This window comes from Zootoca vivipara, chromosome 7, assembly GCF_963506605.1.
Source record: "Zootoca vivipara chromosome 7, rZooViv1.1, whole genome shotgun sequence".
Lineage (NCBI taxonomy): Eukaryota > Metazoa > Chordata > Lepidosauria > Squamata > Lacertidae > Zootoca > Zootoca vivipara.
In genome coordinates, this window is record NC_083282.1 from 76,071,218 (window position 1) to 76,091,517 (window position 20,300).

Genomic DNA, 20,300 nt, shown 5'->3' on the forward strand with positions numbered 1-20,300 from the left:
GATCAGAATGAGTGGATTAGGGGAGAACTCCTTGGACAGCATGACCAGTGATTCAAGAAAACGCAAGCCATTGCCCTGTGATACCCCGGGACCAGGGTAGAGAGTATTCCTTTTTTTATTTTATTATGGGTTGTTTACAAATAGTGAATGGGTTTTTTCAGTATTTAAAACTGATTTGTTGGCATTTAGTGCCAAATTGTAGTTGGTGACATGCCTAACATTCTGATATTGGTGTACAGTATGTGAAACAGTCAAATAATATGATTGAAGGAAAGTTGTTGTATATACAATTTTAGAGGCAGGATTTGTATTAATTAATTTTTAATTTGGAGGGGAATGCATACTTTTTTTTAAAAAAAGGGCCCTAGAAAAGCATAAATATGTAATTTGGTATATATTGCTTAAATCAAAAAGTAATAGTGGTACAATAACATGTTTTTCTTCTCCCTTCAGTAGTTTGAGTTCTTATTCACCTTCTGTTCTTGTGTGCCTGTACCACTCAACATTTTCAAATGCAAGATGTCCCTTGCAATGCTGGGCGTTTTTGAGTAGTTATCCTATTCTGATGTCTTCCTGATAGAAGGTTTTTCCTCATAGATTTCATTGCATATATTTACCCCACTATATCTTACTGCCCTTCCTCTATTGATTTTCTTTTGATGTGAAATTTCAACAACATTGGTGTATATCCCTACTCAGCCACTAATTTCCCTAGTGGATTACTTTGAAAAGTGAGTGAGGGGTAATGGACTAGTAACGCAAACCTCTCCTCCCCCCCCCAGTGGCTGTTGGAAGATACTTGCCAAAGATTGACAAATGGAAAGAGGGAGGGAAGTTGGCATCATAGTTTGTTGTCCCTGCTCACTAGCAAGGTGGAGAGAAGCTGGAGCAAATTTGCACATTGATGGCAAACCATTAAATATGGCTTACTGTGACATAAAAGTCACAGCCAGAGTGATTTAAACTTAGAATGAGAAGTGTATACCTGAACATTTAGCAATTTGAGAATAAGTAAATGGTTTGAAAGAAGATCCCTATGATAATTAGGCTTAACTACTTTAAAATGTTGTCTCTTTTTTCTAGTCTGATCTGCAGTGGAGAGAAACGTCGACGTGAACAGGAAAGTAAATATATTGAAGAACTGGCTGAGCTGATATCTGCTAATCTGAGCGACATTGACAATTTCAATGTCAAGCCAGATAAATGTGCAATTTTAAAGGAAACTGTTAGACAGATACGACAGATAAAGGAGCAAGGCAAGTCCTGACTTCTTATATTACAAGGGAGAAATTATATCTAGCTTTTAAATAAGGCTTTAAAAATTGTTACATTTCCCTTCTGTATTAACTGCTTGAATGTTGACTGTGAGTTTACCTTAACAAAGTTTTCTGCAAATAGAATATAATTGGATCATAATGGGGGGAAATGAAGTAATGATTGACAAATTTTCCTAAACTGAATTCTAGTTCTACATTCATGATGTTGGGCAAGTCACTGTAGAATAAAAGGTCAGAATGGTACTGAGGATCCAAAATTGTTTTCACAATGAATTCAGAAGGGAGGTTTCAGGCTAACAGATCCCTTTCTTCAATTATTGAACTGGTTAGAAAGCACAGGAACCAAAGTTCTATCCTGCAAGGTTAGGCGCTTCCCATGTTCAAAGAAATGTCTATCCCCTGCTCAGTCACATTGCATTTGTTAGATGAGCAAGTAAAGAATACAGATGGGATGGTGGAGGGAACATGTGAATTGAAGGCATGATATTAATCTGGATGCTAGATTAATAGCTCCATATACCCCTTCTTCCAGCAACTCCTGCAGCCAAGCTGGTGCTTTCCTTTGGACCACATCAGTGAGTCGGGGGGGGGGGGGAACGGGACGACAGGGGTTGCCATCTGGGCAGCCCAGGACCTCCATACATACTGTCTGTCCGTGATTTGACTTCACCCCTGGACACGCATCTCATTGTCTCAAGACAGATGCCAATAACAACACAAGGATTTGAGTGTTGCACAGGGTGTGTTTTTCCCATAGCAAGAAGAAATAGAAACATTCTGAGATGTAAATATTGTGAAAATAACAGCCATTAATTCTTCACTCGCTTTAGATTTTCATTGAAAATCTTAAAGAATGTTTGATATATATGACAGATGCTTACAAAAAGACTTACATGCAGTACAGGTTTCAAAATTTGCTCTGTGTTTTTTTAAAGGAAAAACAGCTTCCACTGATGATGATGTACAGAAGGCTGATGTATCTTCGACAGGTCAAGGGGTTATTGATAAGGATTCATTGGGACCTCTTCTGTTACAGGCAAGTCTATAGGCTATTACATTTTAGTGCTGCTAGATCAGAACAGTATATATTACAGGAACATTTTTTCCTCACTTGATAAATACCAATAGTCTTACATAGGCTTCAGAGGAAACAAAACAAACCTTTGCAATCAAATACTTCAGAGTTTCTTGCGAAGGTAATTGATACACATGTTTTAAACAACTTTAAACATTAAAGCAGCGATGAGAAACCTGTGGTACTCTGGAAGCTGCAGGGTTACAACTTACATCATCTTTGATCTTTGGTCATTTTGGCTGGGGCTGGTGGGAGTTACTCCAACAACACCTGGGGGACCACAGGCTCCCCATCCTTTGGCTGCAACATTCTGTCCAGTCAAGGCAGAGCATAGGGTCCGTGGACAGATCTGGAATATGAGAGGCACACACAGGCTTTTCGTGTATTTTTTATTAAATTTATTTAATAAATTTCTATAATGCCTTCCTTCTGAAGATCACAGAATGGTTTACAATATAACAACACAATAACAAACAGAAGCAATAACCACCTCACCCTCCACACAATTTAAAAGGCCATGGATTTATTTTTTATTATAATGGCTTGGTATGCTGTCTGCATGAGCAGAAGCCTAGAGGGATTGGTAGATAATCTCTTTTTTTGGGAAAATGATGCACTGTCTTCAACCAAAACAGCAACATTCATAGAATCATAGAGTTGGAAGGGACCCCAAGAGTCATCTAGTCCAACACCCTGCAATGCAAGCATCTCAACTAAAGCATTCATGACAGGTGGCCATCCAACCTTTGCTTAATAATTTCCAATGAAGGAGAGTCTACAACAGGCATCCCCAAACTGCGGCCCTCCAGATGTTTTGGCCTACAACTCCAATGATCCCTAGCTTACAGGACCAGTGGTCGGGGAAGTTGGGAATTGTAGTCCAAAACATCTGGAGGGCCGAAGTTTGGAGGGCCGAAGTGGTCTACAACCTCCTGAGGGAGTCCATTCCACTGTTGAACATCGCTTACTGTCAAAAGTTCTACTTGATGTTTCGTCGGAATCTCCTTTCTTGCAACCAAAACTGGATTCTTAGTCTAACAAATTGGGTGATCTCCAGATTGGATTACTGTCATATCGTCTGCATGGGATTGCCTTTGAAGACTGTTCAGAAACTTCAGTTGGTGCATAAACAGTGCTAGAATTTTTGGTGCAGATTGCAGGGGCAACGATATCTGAAGAAGTGTGCATGCACACGAAAGCTCATACCTATGACAAACTCTAAGGTGCTACTGGAAGGATTTTTTATTTTTGTTTTATTTCTGAAAAGACATGTTAGGACCTCCCCCCCCCCAAAAAAGATTGCTTTCTGAGATTGGTGTGCCTTTATTTTATGTGTCTTTCACATATATAAAAGTCTGTATAGTTGGATAATTTGCTATGATTTTGTATTTAGGCATTAGATGGCTTCTTATTCGTAGTAAATCGGGATGGGAACATTGTATTTGTATCCGAAAATGTCACACAATATTTGCAATATAAACAAGAGGACCTGGTTAATACAAGTGTTTACAGTATTTTGCATGAAGAGGACCGGAAGGATTTTCTTAAAAATTTACCAAAATCTACAGGTAATAAGCTTGTTAATACTTGGGTTTGTTACTGTGTAGATATCCATTTTAAATAGGAAGATTGCTTTTAAGTCCTTAAGTGGTGAGGGGAGAGACTTCATCAGGCAAGGACTTCTTCCACCTGCCTTGCCCCACCCTCCAGCCCAGGGAGTCCTCATAAGGAAGCTGTGCCTGGAGGAAGAACTGTGAGGGGAGAGACTTCATCAGGCAAGGGCTTCTTCCATCTGCCTTGAACCACCCTCCAGTCTCTGCTTCTCAATTTGTATTGTATTATTTTATGCACTGTAGCTTGCCGTTGTTTTATTGATTGTAGTTTAGAAATTATTTATTGTAATTGTTAAGAGGGGATTTCTGTTTAATTTTTATATGCTGATATTTAATATTATTCTATACTAGTCTAATGATTGTTTAGTGTTACTTTATTTGATGTAGGTTGCTTATTTTAAAGTTATGTTTTATTATTACATTTTTGTATTGCATTAGATCTTTTTATATTTGAATTAGTTTCCACTATTTTTTAAAACATTAAGTTTTAATTTATTTACAGTATTGCATTTATATGCTGCTTTTCTGTCAAATTATTTTAAGTTTAATAGAAAAAACTAGTGTCATATAAAATATATTTCAAAACAGTTTAATTTAATTTAATATAAGCTACTATTGCATTTACTGCTTTCATTAACAGAAATCTACTATTAAATTCTCATACCTTAAATGTAGCTGCTATATAGCTAGTACTATTGCTTTCTTTCTAGTGTTTGCTTCTTTGTTACTGATTTGTGACAAAGTAGAATGTCCATTCCTGTTCCCTCTTCAGTAGCACTTAAAAATACATTTCTGGCATAGGAGAGGCATCCATTGAGTTAGATATCTGATTTTAGTGACACTTCTTCTGAGCATGCTTAGGAATGCAGTCTTACCTAATACCTTGTGTAAAGTCTTATTCTGCCCAAACATAATATATTCTTTTAAATTTGTGTGTACACTAGTGAATGGAGTTTCTTGGACCAATGAAGCACCTAGACAGAAGAGCCATACATTTAATTGTCGCATGATGGTAAACACTGTACATGATCTTCTGGAAGATGTAGGGAACAACCAAGATACACATCAAAGATTTGAAACCATGCAATGTTTTGCTTTATCACAACCAAGAGCCATGCTGGAAGAAGGTGAAGGTAATGACATGCAACTGATGTGGCTGTTGATTTTTTTTGCCTCTTATATGTACAATTTTGGGACACAGGTGGCGCTGTGGGTTAAACCACAGAGCCTAGGGGCTTGCTGATCAGAAGGTTGGCGGTTCGAATCCCTGCGACGGGGTGAGCTCCCGTTGCTCGGTCCCAGCTCCTGCCAACCTAGCAGTTCGAAAGCACATCAAAGTGCAAGTAGATAAATAGGGACCGCTACAGCGGGAAGGTAAACAGCGTTTCCGTGTGCTGCTCTGGTTCTCCAGAAGCGGCTTTGTCATGCTGGCCACATGACCTGGAAGCTGTACGCTGGCTCCCTCGGCCAATAATGCGAGATGAGCGCGCAACCCCAGAGTCGGTCACGACTGGACCTAATGGTAAGGAGTCCTTTTACCTTTATGTACAACTTTATAATGTGATGAGCTGTGTTCAGTCAATGCCTTTTGTAAAATAACTTCGCAATACATAGATGTCAGTATTTGTATTTCTTAATAAAACCGAAAGCTTTTGTTTTCTTTAAATCTCAAGCTATCTATAAATGTAACATAAAATGTTTTGAATTGCAGATTTGCAGTCCTGTATGATATGTGTGGCACGCCGTATCTCGGCAGTAGAAAGGGTATTTTCACCAAGTACAGAGAGCTTTGTTACTAGACATGACCTTTCAGGTAAGTAAGCTATATAAATAACTAATGAACTCTATTATCAATTTAAATTATCACAAGCATGTTTTGTGCAGTTATTTTACAATTGCTTGCCTGGAGTTTTTGTTTATTTTTTAAAAAATATATATTTAGAATTAGAACCCCCAAGGCAGCTAATATTTCAGTAGGTTTTACTTGTATTTTTCTTAATCACTCCTGCAGCTAGTTTGTTTATTTTAGCTACACTTGCTTTCTGCAAAATAAAGTTCTGGTTTGGATGATACTCATACATGTGTACGTGTACTGAGATTGCAGCTTCCCAGGACAAGGGCATGTGGGGCTGGGCATGTGGAGTTGTACACCCTGAATATCCATCCATGGATGTAATATTTGAATACATTACAGAGACATGTAATTGAAAGCCAGGTTATAAATAGGATTGTGTTGTAAAATCCAGTATGCAAAGAGTTAAATCCTGTTGTCAGTTCCCTTTCTCCCATATCTTGGGATTCAGCACATGATTTGGGATTTTACACAGTAACACCCAGTTCAAATATAACACCCACACATGGGTATTCACAGGAAAAGTGTGCCTGGTGAAGCAGGAAAAGTGTGCCTGGTGGTAATTGTAGGTCTGAACAATCTTATTCTCACCAGCCTAGGAAGAAGGTAAGGGAGAAAATAATCTGAAATGGGCTAAATCTGGAGCATATTGCTAAAACTGCCAATTGAATTTTCCATCTTAACCAGCAAAAGATCTTGAGTTGGCAACATAATGCTACTCTGGCTGAATTTCGTCTGCTATGATTTTTCCTAGTTGGTAATTATCATTATCAGCATTTGAGACAAAGAGTCTCAAAGCAACATAACAAGATCTAATAAAATAAGTAAAACAATTTAAAACCAGGCAATTCTAAAGCAATGAAAAGTAGAAAATACATAAAATGTTCACCCAGTAATATAGCTATGTGTTGTTTGTGGGAAAAGTTTTGGGTTTATTTATTATTTTTATTTAATCATTGGATTAATATACCACCCAATACCTGGAGGTCTCAAGGCAGTTCAGGTTGGTTATATACCATTGGTAATTATTTCCAGGAGTTATGTTGACTATTAATGATGATCCAGATTATCTGGGGAACAGTGTTTTTCGAATCTCCAGGTACTCCTTTAAATAGTCCATCCTTCTTACCTTGCGTAAAGAACTGACCACTCATATGTACATGGTCTTTCAGGTTCAGACCTTGACATATTCGGTTCTGTATGCAAGGCAAAAAGGTTGAATCGTGACTAGGATTCCAAGAATGGATTTGTGTGCATATCTGAAAGAACTGTCTTTGCAGCCTAGTCTGTCTTTCTTTTTACTTATTCATTCTTTCATATTAATGCCAAAGAATATTGCTAACCACGCTATGCTCATTTTATTGTTGTTAGCTTTTATGTTTTTCATATTTTATATCAAGTAAGCATTTTTCTGATTGGCAGGTAAACTTGTTAACATAGATACAAATTCTCTAAGGTCCATGAGACCTGGCTTTGAAGATACAATTCGTCGTTGTATTCAGAGATTTTTATGTCAAAATGAAGGACAGCCCTGGTCAAACAAACGCCACTATCATGAAGGTAACACCACACATTTCTAAATGCTCATTTATTTAATTTGTACAAAGTTGTTTCATGCTTGCTTCTACATGTAGGACCAAATTAAAATCAACACAATGAATATATCTCTTAGGAAATGTCTTTACAGTAAAAAAATAAATTGTATACACCAGGCATCCCCCAACTTCGGCCCTCCAGATGTTTTGGCCTACAACTCCCATGATCCCTAGCTAACAGGACCAGTGGTCAGGGATGATGGGAATTGTAGTCCAAAACATCTGGAGGGTCGAAGTTTGGGGATGCCTGATATACACCATTTGGTTATATTGGGCTCATTAATAATTATAACTAATTTGTTATACTACCGTATTTAGTGTAAGTAACACTAAATTTGGGCGGTGCAGATTCATTCACCTATTTTTCTCACACTTATCTTAGTAAAACAAGTGAGAAAAAGTAGGTGAAGGCTTTGTATTGCAGAGCCTAGGTTTTCATTAAACATTATGGGAATTCCATTTTCATGCAATAAAATAAGTGAGAAAAAGTGTGAGAGAGAAATGATGAATGTATCTGAACAGCCCAAAATATTTCATGAAAATGGAATTCCCATACTCTTTAATGAAACACTAGGCTCTGCAATACAAAATATTGCCACTCAGCTAGTTGGGTGTTTATAACACATGAACATGGAGTTAGCATCAGGTTCATGGTTAGCTGTGGTTTCTTTTGCAGTGAGGAGAGTGAATTGCATCACTTTCCCAGCATACAGCCTTAAATTTAGCCCACATATATGGCTGATCAGCCCTGGAAATTCTGTTTGATTTTTGTGACGTATAAAAGTACCTGGGAGAAAGGTTTCACGTTTTCATTGCTTTGAGACAGGTGATTATCTAAAAACTCATACACCATTGAATTATTAAAGTCTCTGGAACTATTATGTTAAGGCAGCACACATGTGAATATACATTTTACTCATACTCAAACCAGTTTGATAATAGAATTCCACGAACCTTTGGATTGTCTAAAATGTATGTTTTATTTTTTAAGTGACCATTTTGTTAAAGTAGTTAATGATGTAGTGTCAATTTTATTTCTGTTTCTAGAATGTGAAATGTAAGCAGATTGCTTCAGTACTAATAGTTTCTACTCTTCCTAACAGCTTATATGCAGGGTCTTGCTGAAACTCCACTTTATCGGTTCTCCTTAGCTGATGGAACAATAGTGACAGCACAAACAAAAAGCAAATTGTTCCGGAACCCTGTTACCAATGACCGGCATGGGTTTATCTCCACCCACTTTCTTCAAAGGTGAAATCAATAATCTGTTTTAGCAGTTCCAAAATCATATGTGTCTAATGTGAACCAACATAATGAAAACATTATTTAGAGGGCAGTATAAAAGACAATTGCGGGACCCAGGTGGCGCTGTGGTTAAACCACTGAGCCTAGGGCTTGCTGATCAGAAGATCGGCGGTTCGAATCCCTGTGACGGGGTGAGCTCCCGTTGCTTGGTCCCAGCTCCTGCCAACCTAGCAGTTCGAAAGCACGTCAAAATGCAAGTAGATAAATAGGAACCGCTACAGCGGGAAGGTAAACGGCATTTCCATGTGCTGCTCTGGTTTGCCAGAAGCGGCTTTGTCATGCTGGCCACATGACCTGGAAGCTATACGGCGGCTCCCTCGGCCAATAATGCGAGATGAGCGCGCAACCCCAGAGTCGGTCACGACTGGACCTAATGGTCAGGGGTCCCTTTACCTTTATAAGAGACAATAGTTGGAGAATTTTAACCCATGAGCATTGTTAAATTTTATTTGGTCAGATATAACAGGGAGATAAAATTGCTGAATGTTAAGTTTCAGTTCATACAAGTTTCATACAAATTCCCACCACCATTTTTATCTATATTCGGACAAGGACAGCATGCACATCATCTCATGGTACATTGTGTTTATATTGAAACTTATGAATATACCTTTTATTGAGTTAGACCCCAAATCCAATATTATCTACTTGTCTGAGAAGTTGGGAAGGATCAAAGAAGCAAATTTCTCTCACAATAATGATTTTAAACATTACTAGGGTAAATCCTACTACAATAATATAATAATTTTATTATTTGTACCCTGTCCATGTGACTGGGTTGCCCCAGCTACTTTGGGCAACTTTCACACACTGAACCTGTGAAAAAGAGGTTTTTTCATTTTTATATCTTTTTGAGATAAAACAGTAAGCCTCATTATATAACAGAGCAACTGACCTCTGCCCACTGTATCACAATTTCTATAAAGTTCTCATTAAGAGTGGAATATTTTCTATTGTCAAGAAAATTAGTAGAATGTACAACTCGGAAATACAGTTTGTGCTCTTCCTGTGCCTTGTTCATGCTGATAAAAAGATTAATACAGTGGGCTAAGGAAGAATTTTTTATTTCATCATAAATTTCTATGAGCTTAATGAGAAGTGTATATGGCACTGCTCCTGTGTTCTGCTGCTGCAAGCCAGTATTGTACATTGATTCCTAGAAGAACATATAAGATTTTTTTTTAACATTGACATTACTAATCCACTGTGTCAAGCTTGATTGCCAATGCTGTGTGTTTCAGAGAACAAAATGGATATCGACCAAATCCCAGCGCAATGGGACAGAACATCAGAACATCTGCAACTGCAAGTACAAATTCAGTCAGTGGTGTTATGAACATGTCATCTGGGCAAAATATACCTTTGCAGAACAGGAACTATGGTATGGGAGATCCTAACTTAATGGGGCAGATGAGTGGTGCTAGATATGGAGGTCCTGGAAACATGGGACCGGTGAACTCTGGACAAGGAATACAGTCTTCTCCTTATCAGAGTAACTATGGATTAAATATGAGCAGCCCACCACATGGGAGCCCAGGCTTGACTTCCAGTCAACAGAATTTAATGATATCCCCTAGGAATCGTGGGAGTCCAAAAGTGAATTCACACCAATTTTCGCCTGTAGCAGGTAATTATTTCTAGTATCTTTTTAAAGTGTGTTTAATTTTGTTTTTTGTTTTTTGTTTTTTTTTGTTTCAGCATCTGAGATCAGATACTATTTATTCAGTTGGCCAGAAATGGTGATGATTATCATTGTTTATAATCCACTCTTCAGCAGCTAATAGCATAAACATAAAAAACAATATAATACAATCAGACTTACTGTGCCATTTTCCATAGAATACTATGAAAAATATTGTTATGCAGAAACTATGGGAGGCAGTTTTAAAACTTTCCCTGTATATATTTTCCGCTGTAATGTTTCAAAGTATTTTCAATTAAATGATTTGTTAATATGTAATACCTCACTTAGTGTTTCTCCAATGCAAATTCTCTTTTTATATACAGGTGTGAACTCTCCAATGGGAACTGCCAGCAACACTAGCAACAACAATTTTTCAAGCAGCTCCCTTAGTGCTCTTCAAGCTATTAGTGAGGGAGTTGGAACTTCCCTTCTGTCTACTCTTTCTTCACCAGGTCCAAAACTAGACAATTCTCCAAATATGAATGTTTCTCAGCAAAGTAAAATGGGTAACCAGGATTCAAAGAGCCCCCCTGGCTTGTTTTGTGAGCAAAATCAAGTGGAGAGTTCTATGTGTCAGTCAAACAGCAGGGACTCCCTTAGTAACAAAGAGATCAAAGAAGAGGGCATTGAAGGCTCTGATCAGAGAGGACTACCTGAAAGCAAAGGGCATAAAAAACTTCTCCAGTTGCTAACTTGTTCCTCAGAGGACAGGGGACACCCTACACTGGCAAACTCCCCTTTGGACTCCAGTTGCAAAGAACCTTCTGCCAATGCCACAAGCCCTTCATCTGGAGTCTCGTCTTCTACATCTGGAGGAGTCTCTTCTTCATCAAACATGCAAGAGAAGCATAGGATTTTGCATAAATTGCTGCGGAATGGTAATTCTCCAGCAGAAGTGGCAAAAATCACAGCTGAAGCTACTGGTAAAGACACATACCATGACAGTGGTGCTGTTTCCTGTGGCGAAGGAACGGTCAAGCAAGAACAAATGAGTCCTAAAAAAAAGGAAAACCATGCCCTCCTTAGATACTTGCTTGACAAGGATGATGTAAAAGATCCTCTTTCAAAAGACATTAAACCTAAAATAGAAAATTTGGACAGCAAGATGGGACAGTGCTGTAGTTCTGCCATAACTACTTCAAGTCAAGAAAAAGAGATGAAAATAAAAACAGAACCCGCTGAAGAGGTAGAGTATTCTAATGTTTAGCAAAATCCTTGGTAAAAGACTCAGTATATTTTGCATTCCAAATAAGCCACTGGAATGGAACCGTGCACTTTCTTTTTGAAAACCACAGCTAACCAACTATGTTGTATCAAAGTAATTTTTAAAACGGTGCTTTTTAAAATTATTTCACATTGTGCCAGTTTAATTTTCCATTGATTATAGATGATGCAGGTATTTCACTCAATACGTGAGAGAACATGGAATGCCTCTTTTAAGAAGGAACCTGCCACCCATGTATTTTAAGTATTTATCACCTTAAATAATTAATATAGCTGACTGAGGCTGCAATCCTTATCCTATGTACCTGGAAGTGAGCCTCATTGAATTAAATAGGATTTACTTCTGAGTAGATGTGGTTACAACTGCAGCCCAAGCCATTCTCTGGGTCAGCCTGTTGAAACTGATAGGCGTAAGAGAATCGTGACTGAAATAAATTATTTGATTTCAGTACATGTACTGCTACTAAACATGACTTAGTCGGTGACCACTTTTAATAATTAACATTAAAAAAAAATTACCTGCCACTACGTTAACTGAAGACATCTTTCAGGAGATTAAATAAATAAATAAATAGGTTAATCAATTAAACATTGTAGGCCTAGCATTAAGTGATACCTTGGAAAATTCATCTACAATATTTTCTGAATATTCCATACTGAGACGATTACAAAATATGCAAATGAAGTTTTTATATTTTTCTTTCTCTCTAAATCAGTAAAGTTATCTCTGATCAAATATTTACATGGCTTCTAGCTGGTTCTCTTAAGAATTTGTAATACGTTTCAAAGACATCATAGTTTTGAGTGCACACCAGCTTCTGATTTTTTCAGTAGAAATCTAAACAATTAAGTTTGTTCTTTGTTTTTAAATATTTTTTTTCTTTTCAGATGAGTGGAGATTTGGTGGATAATTTAGATGCAATTTTGGGTGATCTAACTAGCTCAGATTTTTGCAGTAATCCAATGTCTACAAATGGAAATAACATGGGGAATAAGCAACCATTGTGCCAAGGAAATACACCACTGGGTAAAGTTTATTTGACATATTATTCCACTTTACTTAACAGTCATTGTGTTGATTAAAGGCATTCAATCCATTCTTTCTGTTTGTTCTTAATTTCCCAGTTTAGCCTTTTTAAAATGGTTTTTATTGTTGTCTACTAGCAGTTCGAAAGCACGAAGTGCAAGTCCGGCAGGAAGGTAAACTGTGTTTCCGTGTGCTGCTCTGGTTCGCCAGAAGCGGCTTAGTCATGTTGGCCACATGACCCGGAAGCTGCACGCCAGCTCCCTCAGTCAGTAAAGCGAGATGAGCGCCGCAACCCCAGAGTTGTCCGCGACTGGACCTAATGGTCAGGGGTCTTACCAGTAGACTAGAATTGCCTTGTAGATACCCTCTGTAATGTCTGATATTGAGCTTTATAAACATTGAGACCTTACACAAGAAAACCTTGGGTTTAAAGTTGCAAGCATAGATTTGATAGAAAGCAACTGTCAAACACTGGGGAGCCTGCAGATCAACAGGCCTGATACTACCACTTTCTGCTGTTCCTGGAGGCTGTTCATGCTTATTAAATTAAAAAAACAGTGCAGTCCAGAGTGCACAATAAGATGAATCAATAGGTCAGAAAGTTCAGCTTTGATTAGTTAAATAATTTGAGAATGGTAAACTAAATCAGACGTGGTATTGGGAGCATACAGCAAGGTACTACTTTATGATGAGGAATGGAATCATGGTTTTCCTTCATTAAAACTTCAAAACATGGGGTGATGGGTATTGGGAGAAGTGTTCTCTCTCTCTCTCTCTCTCTCTCTCTCTCTCTCTCTCTCTCTCTGTGTGTGTGTGTGTGTGTGTGTGAGAGAGAGAGAGAGAGAGAGAGAGAGAGAGAGATCTAGTATTTTCTGAACTTTCTATGAAAAATGTTTTTTTTAAAAAAATCAGTATGCAATTCAAAAGTGTAGAGAACATCAGTATTTAAAATGTTGTTTAGTCAGATTTTTGTGTTATTACAGAGCTAGAATAAGTAACATAAACAGAAAAAATACTTAATAAAAGGGGAAACTGTTGTCTAACTTGTTTTCCATTTTGTTTAAAACTTTTGACCTTTCTCTAGGTGCATTAATTTTTTGTATTCATAAATATATATTATCAAATCTGTCTTGAAATTGCCAATTCTTTCTATCTATATAATGTGTTACTATGTTTTAAGTATTAGAGCTAATTTATCAGACTTCTGATTCCGCCCTTGTTCCTGCCTTTCTAGTTAGGGTTTGATTATTTTCTAAAATTTTTATAGAATTCTGTATATAGCTATAAGAGATTTGAAGTTAACAGAGACTGTACAGATCCAAAGAGATACACCATATTCTTTTAATAATTATAGTAGTTATAGGAAGTTAACAGTATAACTTCTCAGCCTGCGACATTATAGATCAAACAATTCAGATGAATAATTTCTGGAGCATTTCCCCCCATTTATTCTGTATTAGTCTCCGTCAGTGACTCGTGTAGGACATACAATTTCTGTATTTCTGTGGTTTTTATTAAATTTACATTAATTAACCTTATAGTGGATGCTAAACATCTGTCATGGTAGCTCAATGCCAGGTTTAAAGATGGTACAGTTACAGTTATATTTTAATTATTCAACAGGTATGAGAAGTCCCCAATCTATGCAGGCCACCCGTCCTCCTTTCAACAGAGCCTTGTCTTTAGACAGCCCCATATCAGTGGGATCAAGTCCGTCTGTGAGGAGTGTTAATACATTCTCCATACTACAGAAGCAAAACATGATGGGTGGGAGTCCAAGAATGATGGAAAATCAAGAAAATTTTGGAACTAATATGGGTTTGTTGATTTCCACATACTTTTTTAAAAAATCATGAACAATATCCCAAAGGTTTGCTGGAGTAAATTATTAACTATGAGAAAAATTGTTATAATTTTATTATACTAGCTTATTCTTAGACCTTTTGGCTCAATTCACATATCTCACCAAAAACACGTGTAGAGTTGGGTTTAGTTGTGATGTCTGAATTAACAAATCATGGTTTGTGAGGAGCTAGCAAATTTGCTTGTACCAAGTATGGTGATCGTGATGTCTGAATTGACAAATCATTGTTGTGGCTATTCCTTTACCTCCATTGCCACTGCACCTAGGAGTGCTGAGCAGATAGAAAATGGAAGCAGGCAAGCACCCCTAAATCATGGGTTTCCTGTACATTTGGAAGTTCAAGACTCTGTTTTGACGTGGTTAGAGTATCAGACTAAGGTCTCTGAGACCCAGGTTAAAATCTCTGCTCAGTCATGAAGCTGTCCGGGGAACCTTGGGGCAGTCTAGAGCTTCATGTTTTGGCTTTTAAACTTTGGTGAATGCAAACTACAGCAAACATGCTGTTTGAATTGAACCATTGTCACAAAAAATACACAATGATAACAACGCATCTATGTTGTTGTGCAATGCCACAACAACCTAGGTTGAACCTGACAACCTAGATTATATTTGAGGTGTTACAATGAATGGTGGCTGAAAAGCCCTGATGTATGCAGCCCTTTGGTTCCTGACTAAAAAACTGATTTGGAGTGGGTGGATATAAAAATGCCAACTGTAGCAAATTGTATTTTATTCTATATTTTTCTGTAGGGAAAGCAATATGTATTTAAATACGTTGATTTTCTAGGGGGACCTAACAGAAATATGCCTATGAATCAGCATTCGGCAAGTGACTGGAGCCTACAAAACTCAAAAGTGAGCAGGATGGAACCTATTAGTTCTGGTTCAATGCCAAGACCAGGGCCAGACTGCAACCCAGCCCTTGCCAGATCTTCAGTTGGTGGTCCCATGCCTGGTTTACCCATGAGGTCAAATAGTATGCCTGGCACCAGATCCATGCTCCAACAGCAGATGATCCATATGAGTGAGTTCTTACTATTCTTTTTTAATTGGACACCACAATAATGTGTGTCTTATGCACTGCACATAGGTAAGATAATAGAATCATAGAACTGTAGATTTGGAAGGGACCACAAGGGTCGTCTAGTCCAAACCTCTGCAATGCAGGAAGCTTTCACCCAACATGGGGCTCAAACCCACAACCCTGGGATTAAGAGTCTCCTGCTCTAATGACTGGCAATAAAGTTTGAAGCATTTAGACTTTGGGCTGTTCGCACAGTTATCTGTACCGTGTTCTGAGCAACTGGTGCTCCAGTGTGGGTTGCTGGATACTGGTAGACTTCAAGGAAGCAAAGCATTTAAATTCAGTGATCGTGGTAATAAATTTAGACCACTACCTCTCAGCTTAGGGTCGCCATATTTCAAGAAATCACCCAAACCACACAAATAGCGATCCTCAAACAGATACTTCCTGGTTCTGTTGAAAAAAAACCCCAGACTTTCACTGTTTGAATCCCGGACATATCTGGGAAAATCCGGACGTATGGCAATCCTGTCTCAGGTGCCTTGTTTGAGTTTGATGGGGGAGCATCCTGGAGCTGTCATGTCTGCAACAGTTCAAAGGTGTGGAAGGAACTACTATTAGTTGAACACACACAAACACCCTGTTAAGAAGCTCTCTCCCCTTTTACATACCCATTTGAATAAAAATCTTACATTCTGAAACTAATGCCATACATTTTTACTTAGGCTTCAAGTGAGAGTAAGGCTGATGATTTTGATATTAAAAATAGTTGTATAGTGGTTCTATTGAGATCTTTTATTGTGTTTTATAAGAGTGGTGCATTGTTTTTGTACACTGCCCTGTGTTGTTGGATTGCTGCTCTAAAAATTTGCCTCTTTTCTAAAAGTAAATTTAGTTTTGTTTCATTTTGTAGGGCCAAATGAAATTAACATTGGTATGGGGGGGAATCCTTATGCACATCAAGGGCCGTCTAACCATCCAAATGCATGGCCTGACAACATGCTTTCCATGGAGCAAGGACCTCGAGGTTCACAAAACAGGTACAATAAGGTTCAGAATGTAATATGCTATTTAACTGACAACCTATTCTTCATCTACAAATGGTATCAGAACATTCTGATCATTCAGGAAAAACACTCATCTAAATACAAAATTAGTTAAGTCCATTGATTTCAATGGCTCTACTGTGAATACGACTTCCTCTTTCTGAACTAGAATGCTGGACTAGACATATCATTTGTTTGTTTGTGATTCATCAAAGAAAATGCTTACATATAGTATTTGTAATTTGTTTACCATCTTTGTCTTTGACATTCTATTGGGGATTTGTTGGATAGTAATGGATCTATCAAATGTGATAAAAGTTTTGACATGGAGGGTCCTCCTTTCAGTTTCCTGATCCACTTGTGAAATGACACTGGGCATATCTTATTTTTGCACTTATGTACACTGGAAAAATATGATTCTTATCTGGAGACTTCAATTTATGTATGCTATGAGAATTTATCTACTGTACTCTTTGACCAGTATTCTTAATTGTTGCTACATCTTGGTTTCCATAGGCAACTAGTTAGGAATTCTTTGGATGATCTTCTGTATGCTGCTCCAAATGTTGATGGCCAAAGTGATGAAAGGGCTCTCCTAGATCAATTGCATACATTGCTGAGTAACACAGATGTCACAAGCCTTGAAGAAATTGATAGGGCCTTAGGAATTCCTGATCTTGTAAATCAAGTAAGTTACCAGTCCAGTGCTCTTGAAGTGCAGATTTTTCAGTTTGCTGTATGCTCTTTAAATGTATTGGGGTTTTTTTGGGGGGGGGGCGCATAAAAACCCTAGTACATTTCTTCCTCAGTGCTTTGTACATTCTTCTCTTGGGTGAGAAGAACTTATTTTATATATTATAGCAGGCATCCCCAAACTTCGGCCCTCCAGATGTTTTAGACTACAATTCCCATCTTCCTTGACTACTGGTCCTGTTAGCTAGGGATCATGGGAGTTGTAGGCCAAAACATCTGGAGGGCCGCAGTTTGGGGATGCCTGTATTATAGGCTCCAGAACTTGCTACTCACCTCAAGCTGAACATAGCCCACCTTCTCTGTATTGTGGCCTGCCAAGTATTCTTGCAGTCCTAAAACGGCCGCAAAAACAGAAGATTTATCCAACTGCTGGTGACCTGCATTACTTGCTGGATTACAAATTTTGCAGACTTGATATGATTATAAACATGATATTGCAGTGCCCCTTTAAAAAATCAGTGAGAAAATGTTTGCCTGTAACATATCAAGAACAGCCTTCTGATCCAAAGATAGTTTATTTTCCTTTTAATTTGTGACAATACTACATTGTAATTAATGTGTGTAGGCATCTTCTTCAGAAAGGTAGTTGTAGAATAGTTGTTGAATATCATAGTGATGAAATCTTAATAGACCTGACTCAGACCTTGCTCATAGGAGATGGGTTTTGTCAATGTAATTTTGAATTTGGCAATTTTCATTTGATTATTGGATAATCCTGTGTGTATCCCTAAACTGTTAAATACTGAAATAGGCTCCCATTACTGTTGTACCATGTGCTTACTGGTGTGTCTCCTGAACATTTACTATGTTTTTTACACTGCCGGCTACACACACACGCACACACACACACACAAACAAACAAAACTCAGATTTTCAAATGTAAAATTCCCCTGTATAAAACATTCTTAATATCCTATTGCAGAGTGTGAAATATTGGCAAGTTCTATATTCTTTTTAAGGGGCAAGCTTTGGAACCCAAGCAAGAATCATTTCATGGCCAAGAATCTACTGTAATGATTGACCAGAAGCCTCCAGTATATGGTCAGCCATACCAGGGCCAGGGAGCTGCCCTGCCAGGGGGTTTTAATAGCATGCAAGGCCAACAGGCAGCCTTTAACTCTGTGATGAATCAGATGAATCAGCAGGGCAGTTTTCCAATGCAAGGTATGCATCCCCGAGCAAATGTCATGAGGCCCAGAACCAACACACCAAAGCAACTTCGGATGCAGCTCCAACAGAGACTTCAAGGGCAGCAGGTATACTATAATTTTTCAGTTCCCTTCTGAAGAGGGAAACTTTTTGTCTGTGCTAAGGGCAGGAAAATGAAATATATCACTTACCCATTAACACATTTATTATTTATTTTATCCTGTCCTGATATTCTGTACACACAGAGAGACAGAGGCTTAGTGTACATGTCAAGACATTGCCCAAACTATGACTTAACTGGTACTATGCAACCATGAGGGCTCCTAAAATGGAGCCACGGCTTTGGCTACAGCTCATGGTTAGCATGGAGGCCAAACCTTGGCTAATGATAATGGGGGGGGGGAATGGGAGGAAAGGTGCTGAGAGCTCCCCAAGATTCCATGTTTGCATGGTTCTGAAAGGCCATAATTTGGCTTGCCATGACATGTGAACCAGGCCTGCAATTCCTCATCATTGTACTCTTTATTTTCAGTTTGGTAATATCCATTCTGGCATGGTTGTTTTCTGAATTGCACTATTAAGTATCAGCATGAAAGTCAATGATGAGCTTTGTATATTTAAGGCCCTTGTTGGCATCCTTCTGCCTTGAGAGACAATGGAGGAGTGCGCCTTTGGGGGTGAAGTCAAACGTTGTGTTTTCAGCACACTTAATAAGCCAGACTGAGTGAAGTAGCTTCTTTTTAATTATTACTCTTGCCTAGATTTGTAGTGTAGCATAGGTTTTATAGAAACCTGTTTGATGTATTTTGACATGGTTCTGTTACACACTGTTGCTTTCTGTTTATTAAGTTTTTGAATCAGACTCGTCAAACACTTGATATAAAAATGGAGAACCCCAACCCTGGTAGTGCATCAGTGATGAGACCTGTTATGCCCCCACAAATGGGATCACAAGTAAGTATTACTAATCAGATTATACAGTAACCTCCCACTTCCTGCTGTTATTTTACCTCTCCCCAGTTCTGCTTTCTATTACTTCTCTCTTCCTCCTCCTTCATACATCTTTTAAAACACTAAACACACATACACACATGCTTATCTAATGGATCAAAGTCCACTTTTACATAACCATAAACCAAAAGACGATTCTACATTAATCATGTCCTCATTAGACATACATCAGTTGGGGCATATTACTGGTGAGGAAACACTATATAATAATATCCTAAATAATGTCAATATTTTTGATTAGGAATTACAATGCTCTGTCTTTCCATTGTTGCAATTCCTGTTCAGATGGGTGAGGCATTGGATCTCAACTGCAATAGTAGAAAAGTATTCCAGAACCAATCTGGGGATTGAAACTGGTGAGCAATGCTAGTCTGGAAAGTGTGGATTCAGTTACTTGTATCTAATGTAGCTTTAAGTAACTGTTTTGTCAGTACAAATATTTATCATGCCTATGCAGTGGGACTTTCCTCTTGTGCACCCCCTTAATATTTTCTGCTGGTTTCCCCAACCATTTGGAGCAGATTTGGGAAGGACACATTCAGGGGCGGGGGAGAGAAGGTCTCATTGTGCAATCATAAATTTTTGCATTGACAGAAAAGTTGCTTGGTGCCACATTGGATATAAGCCACAGTGCCTGCTGAATGTTCAAGCTACACAAAGTGGGACCTGCAACAAAATGTTTCAGTGTGGAGTGCTGCTGTTTGGGGTTTTAGCCACCCAGCTATTATCTGTTCCAGGATGCTCCATTCCCTTCCATGCCACCTCCGTCTTCCTGTTTTCCATTCCACCACCTTCACCACT

General features: G+C 38.3%; 1 protein-coding gene across 2 annotated transcripts in view; it reads left to right on the forward strand.

Annotated features, from left to right (window-relative positions):
• Window positions 1–20,300, forward strand: part of NCOA3 (nuclear receptor coactivator 3) — a 27,220-nt gene continuing 6,920 nt past the window's right edge. The window contains exons 1-17 of one of the 2 annotated variants that reach the window (XM_060277291.1): window positions 1–96; window positions 1,084–1,256; window positions 2,213–2,313; window positions 3,746–3,920; window positions 4,910–5,098; window positions 5,677–5,778; window positions 7,240–7,377; window positions 8,516–8,663; window positions 9,959–10,344; window positions 10,725–11,587; window positions 12,514–12,652; window positions 14,276–14,470; window positions 15,304–15,540; window positions 16,454–16,580; window positions 17,103–17,274; window positions 18,299–18,595; window positions 19,338–19,442. In XM_060277291.1, coding sequence (XP_060133274.1) covers window positions 8–96; window positions 1,084–1,256; window positions 2,213–2,313; window positions 3,746–3,920; window positions 4,910–5,098; window positions 5,677–5,778; window positions 7,240–7,377; window positions 8,516–8,663; window positions 9,959–10,344; window positions 10,725–11,587; window positions 12,514–12,652; window positions 14,276–14,470; window positions 15,304–15,540; window positions 16,454–16,580; window positions 17,103–17,274; window positions 18,299–18,595; window positions 19,338–19,442 — 3,636 coding nt within the window. In that variant the 5' untranslated portion in view covers window positions 1–7. Of the gene's footprint in view, window positions 97–1,083; window positions 1,257–1,874; window positions 2,314–3,745; window positions 3,921–4,909; window positions 5,099–5,676; window positions 5,779–7,239; window positions 7,378–8,515; window positions 8,664–9,958; window positions 10,345–10,724; window positions 11,588–12,513; window positions 12,653–14,275; window positions 14,471–15,303; window positions 15,541–16,453; window positions 16,581–17,102; window positions 17,275–18,298; window positions 18,596–19,337; window positions 19,443–20,300 lie in introns of those variants that run through there. The other variant, XM_060277290.1, reaches the window with a different exon arrangement.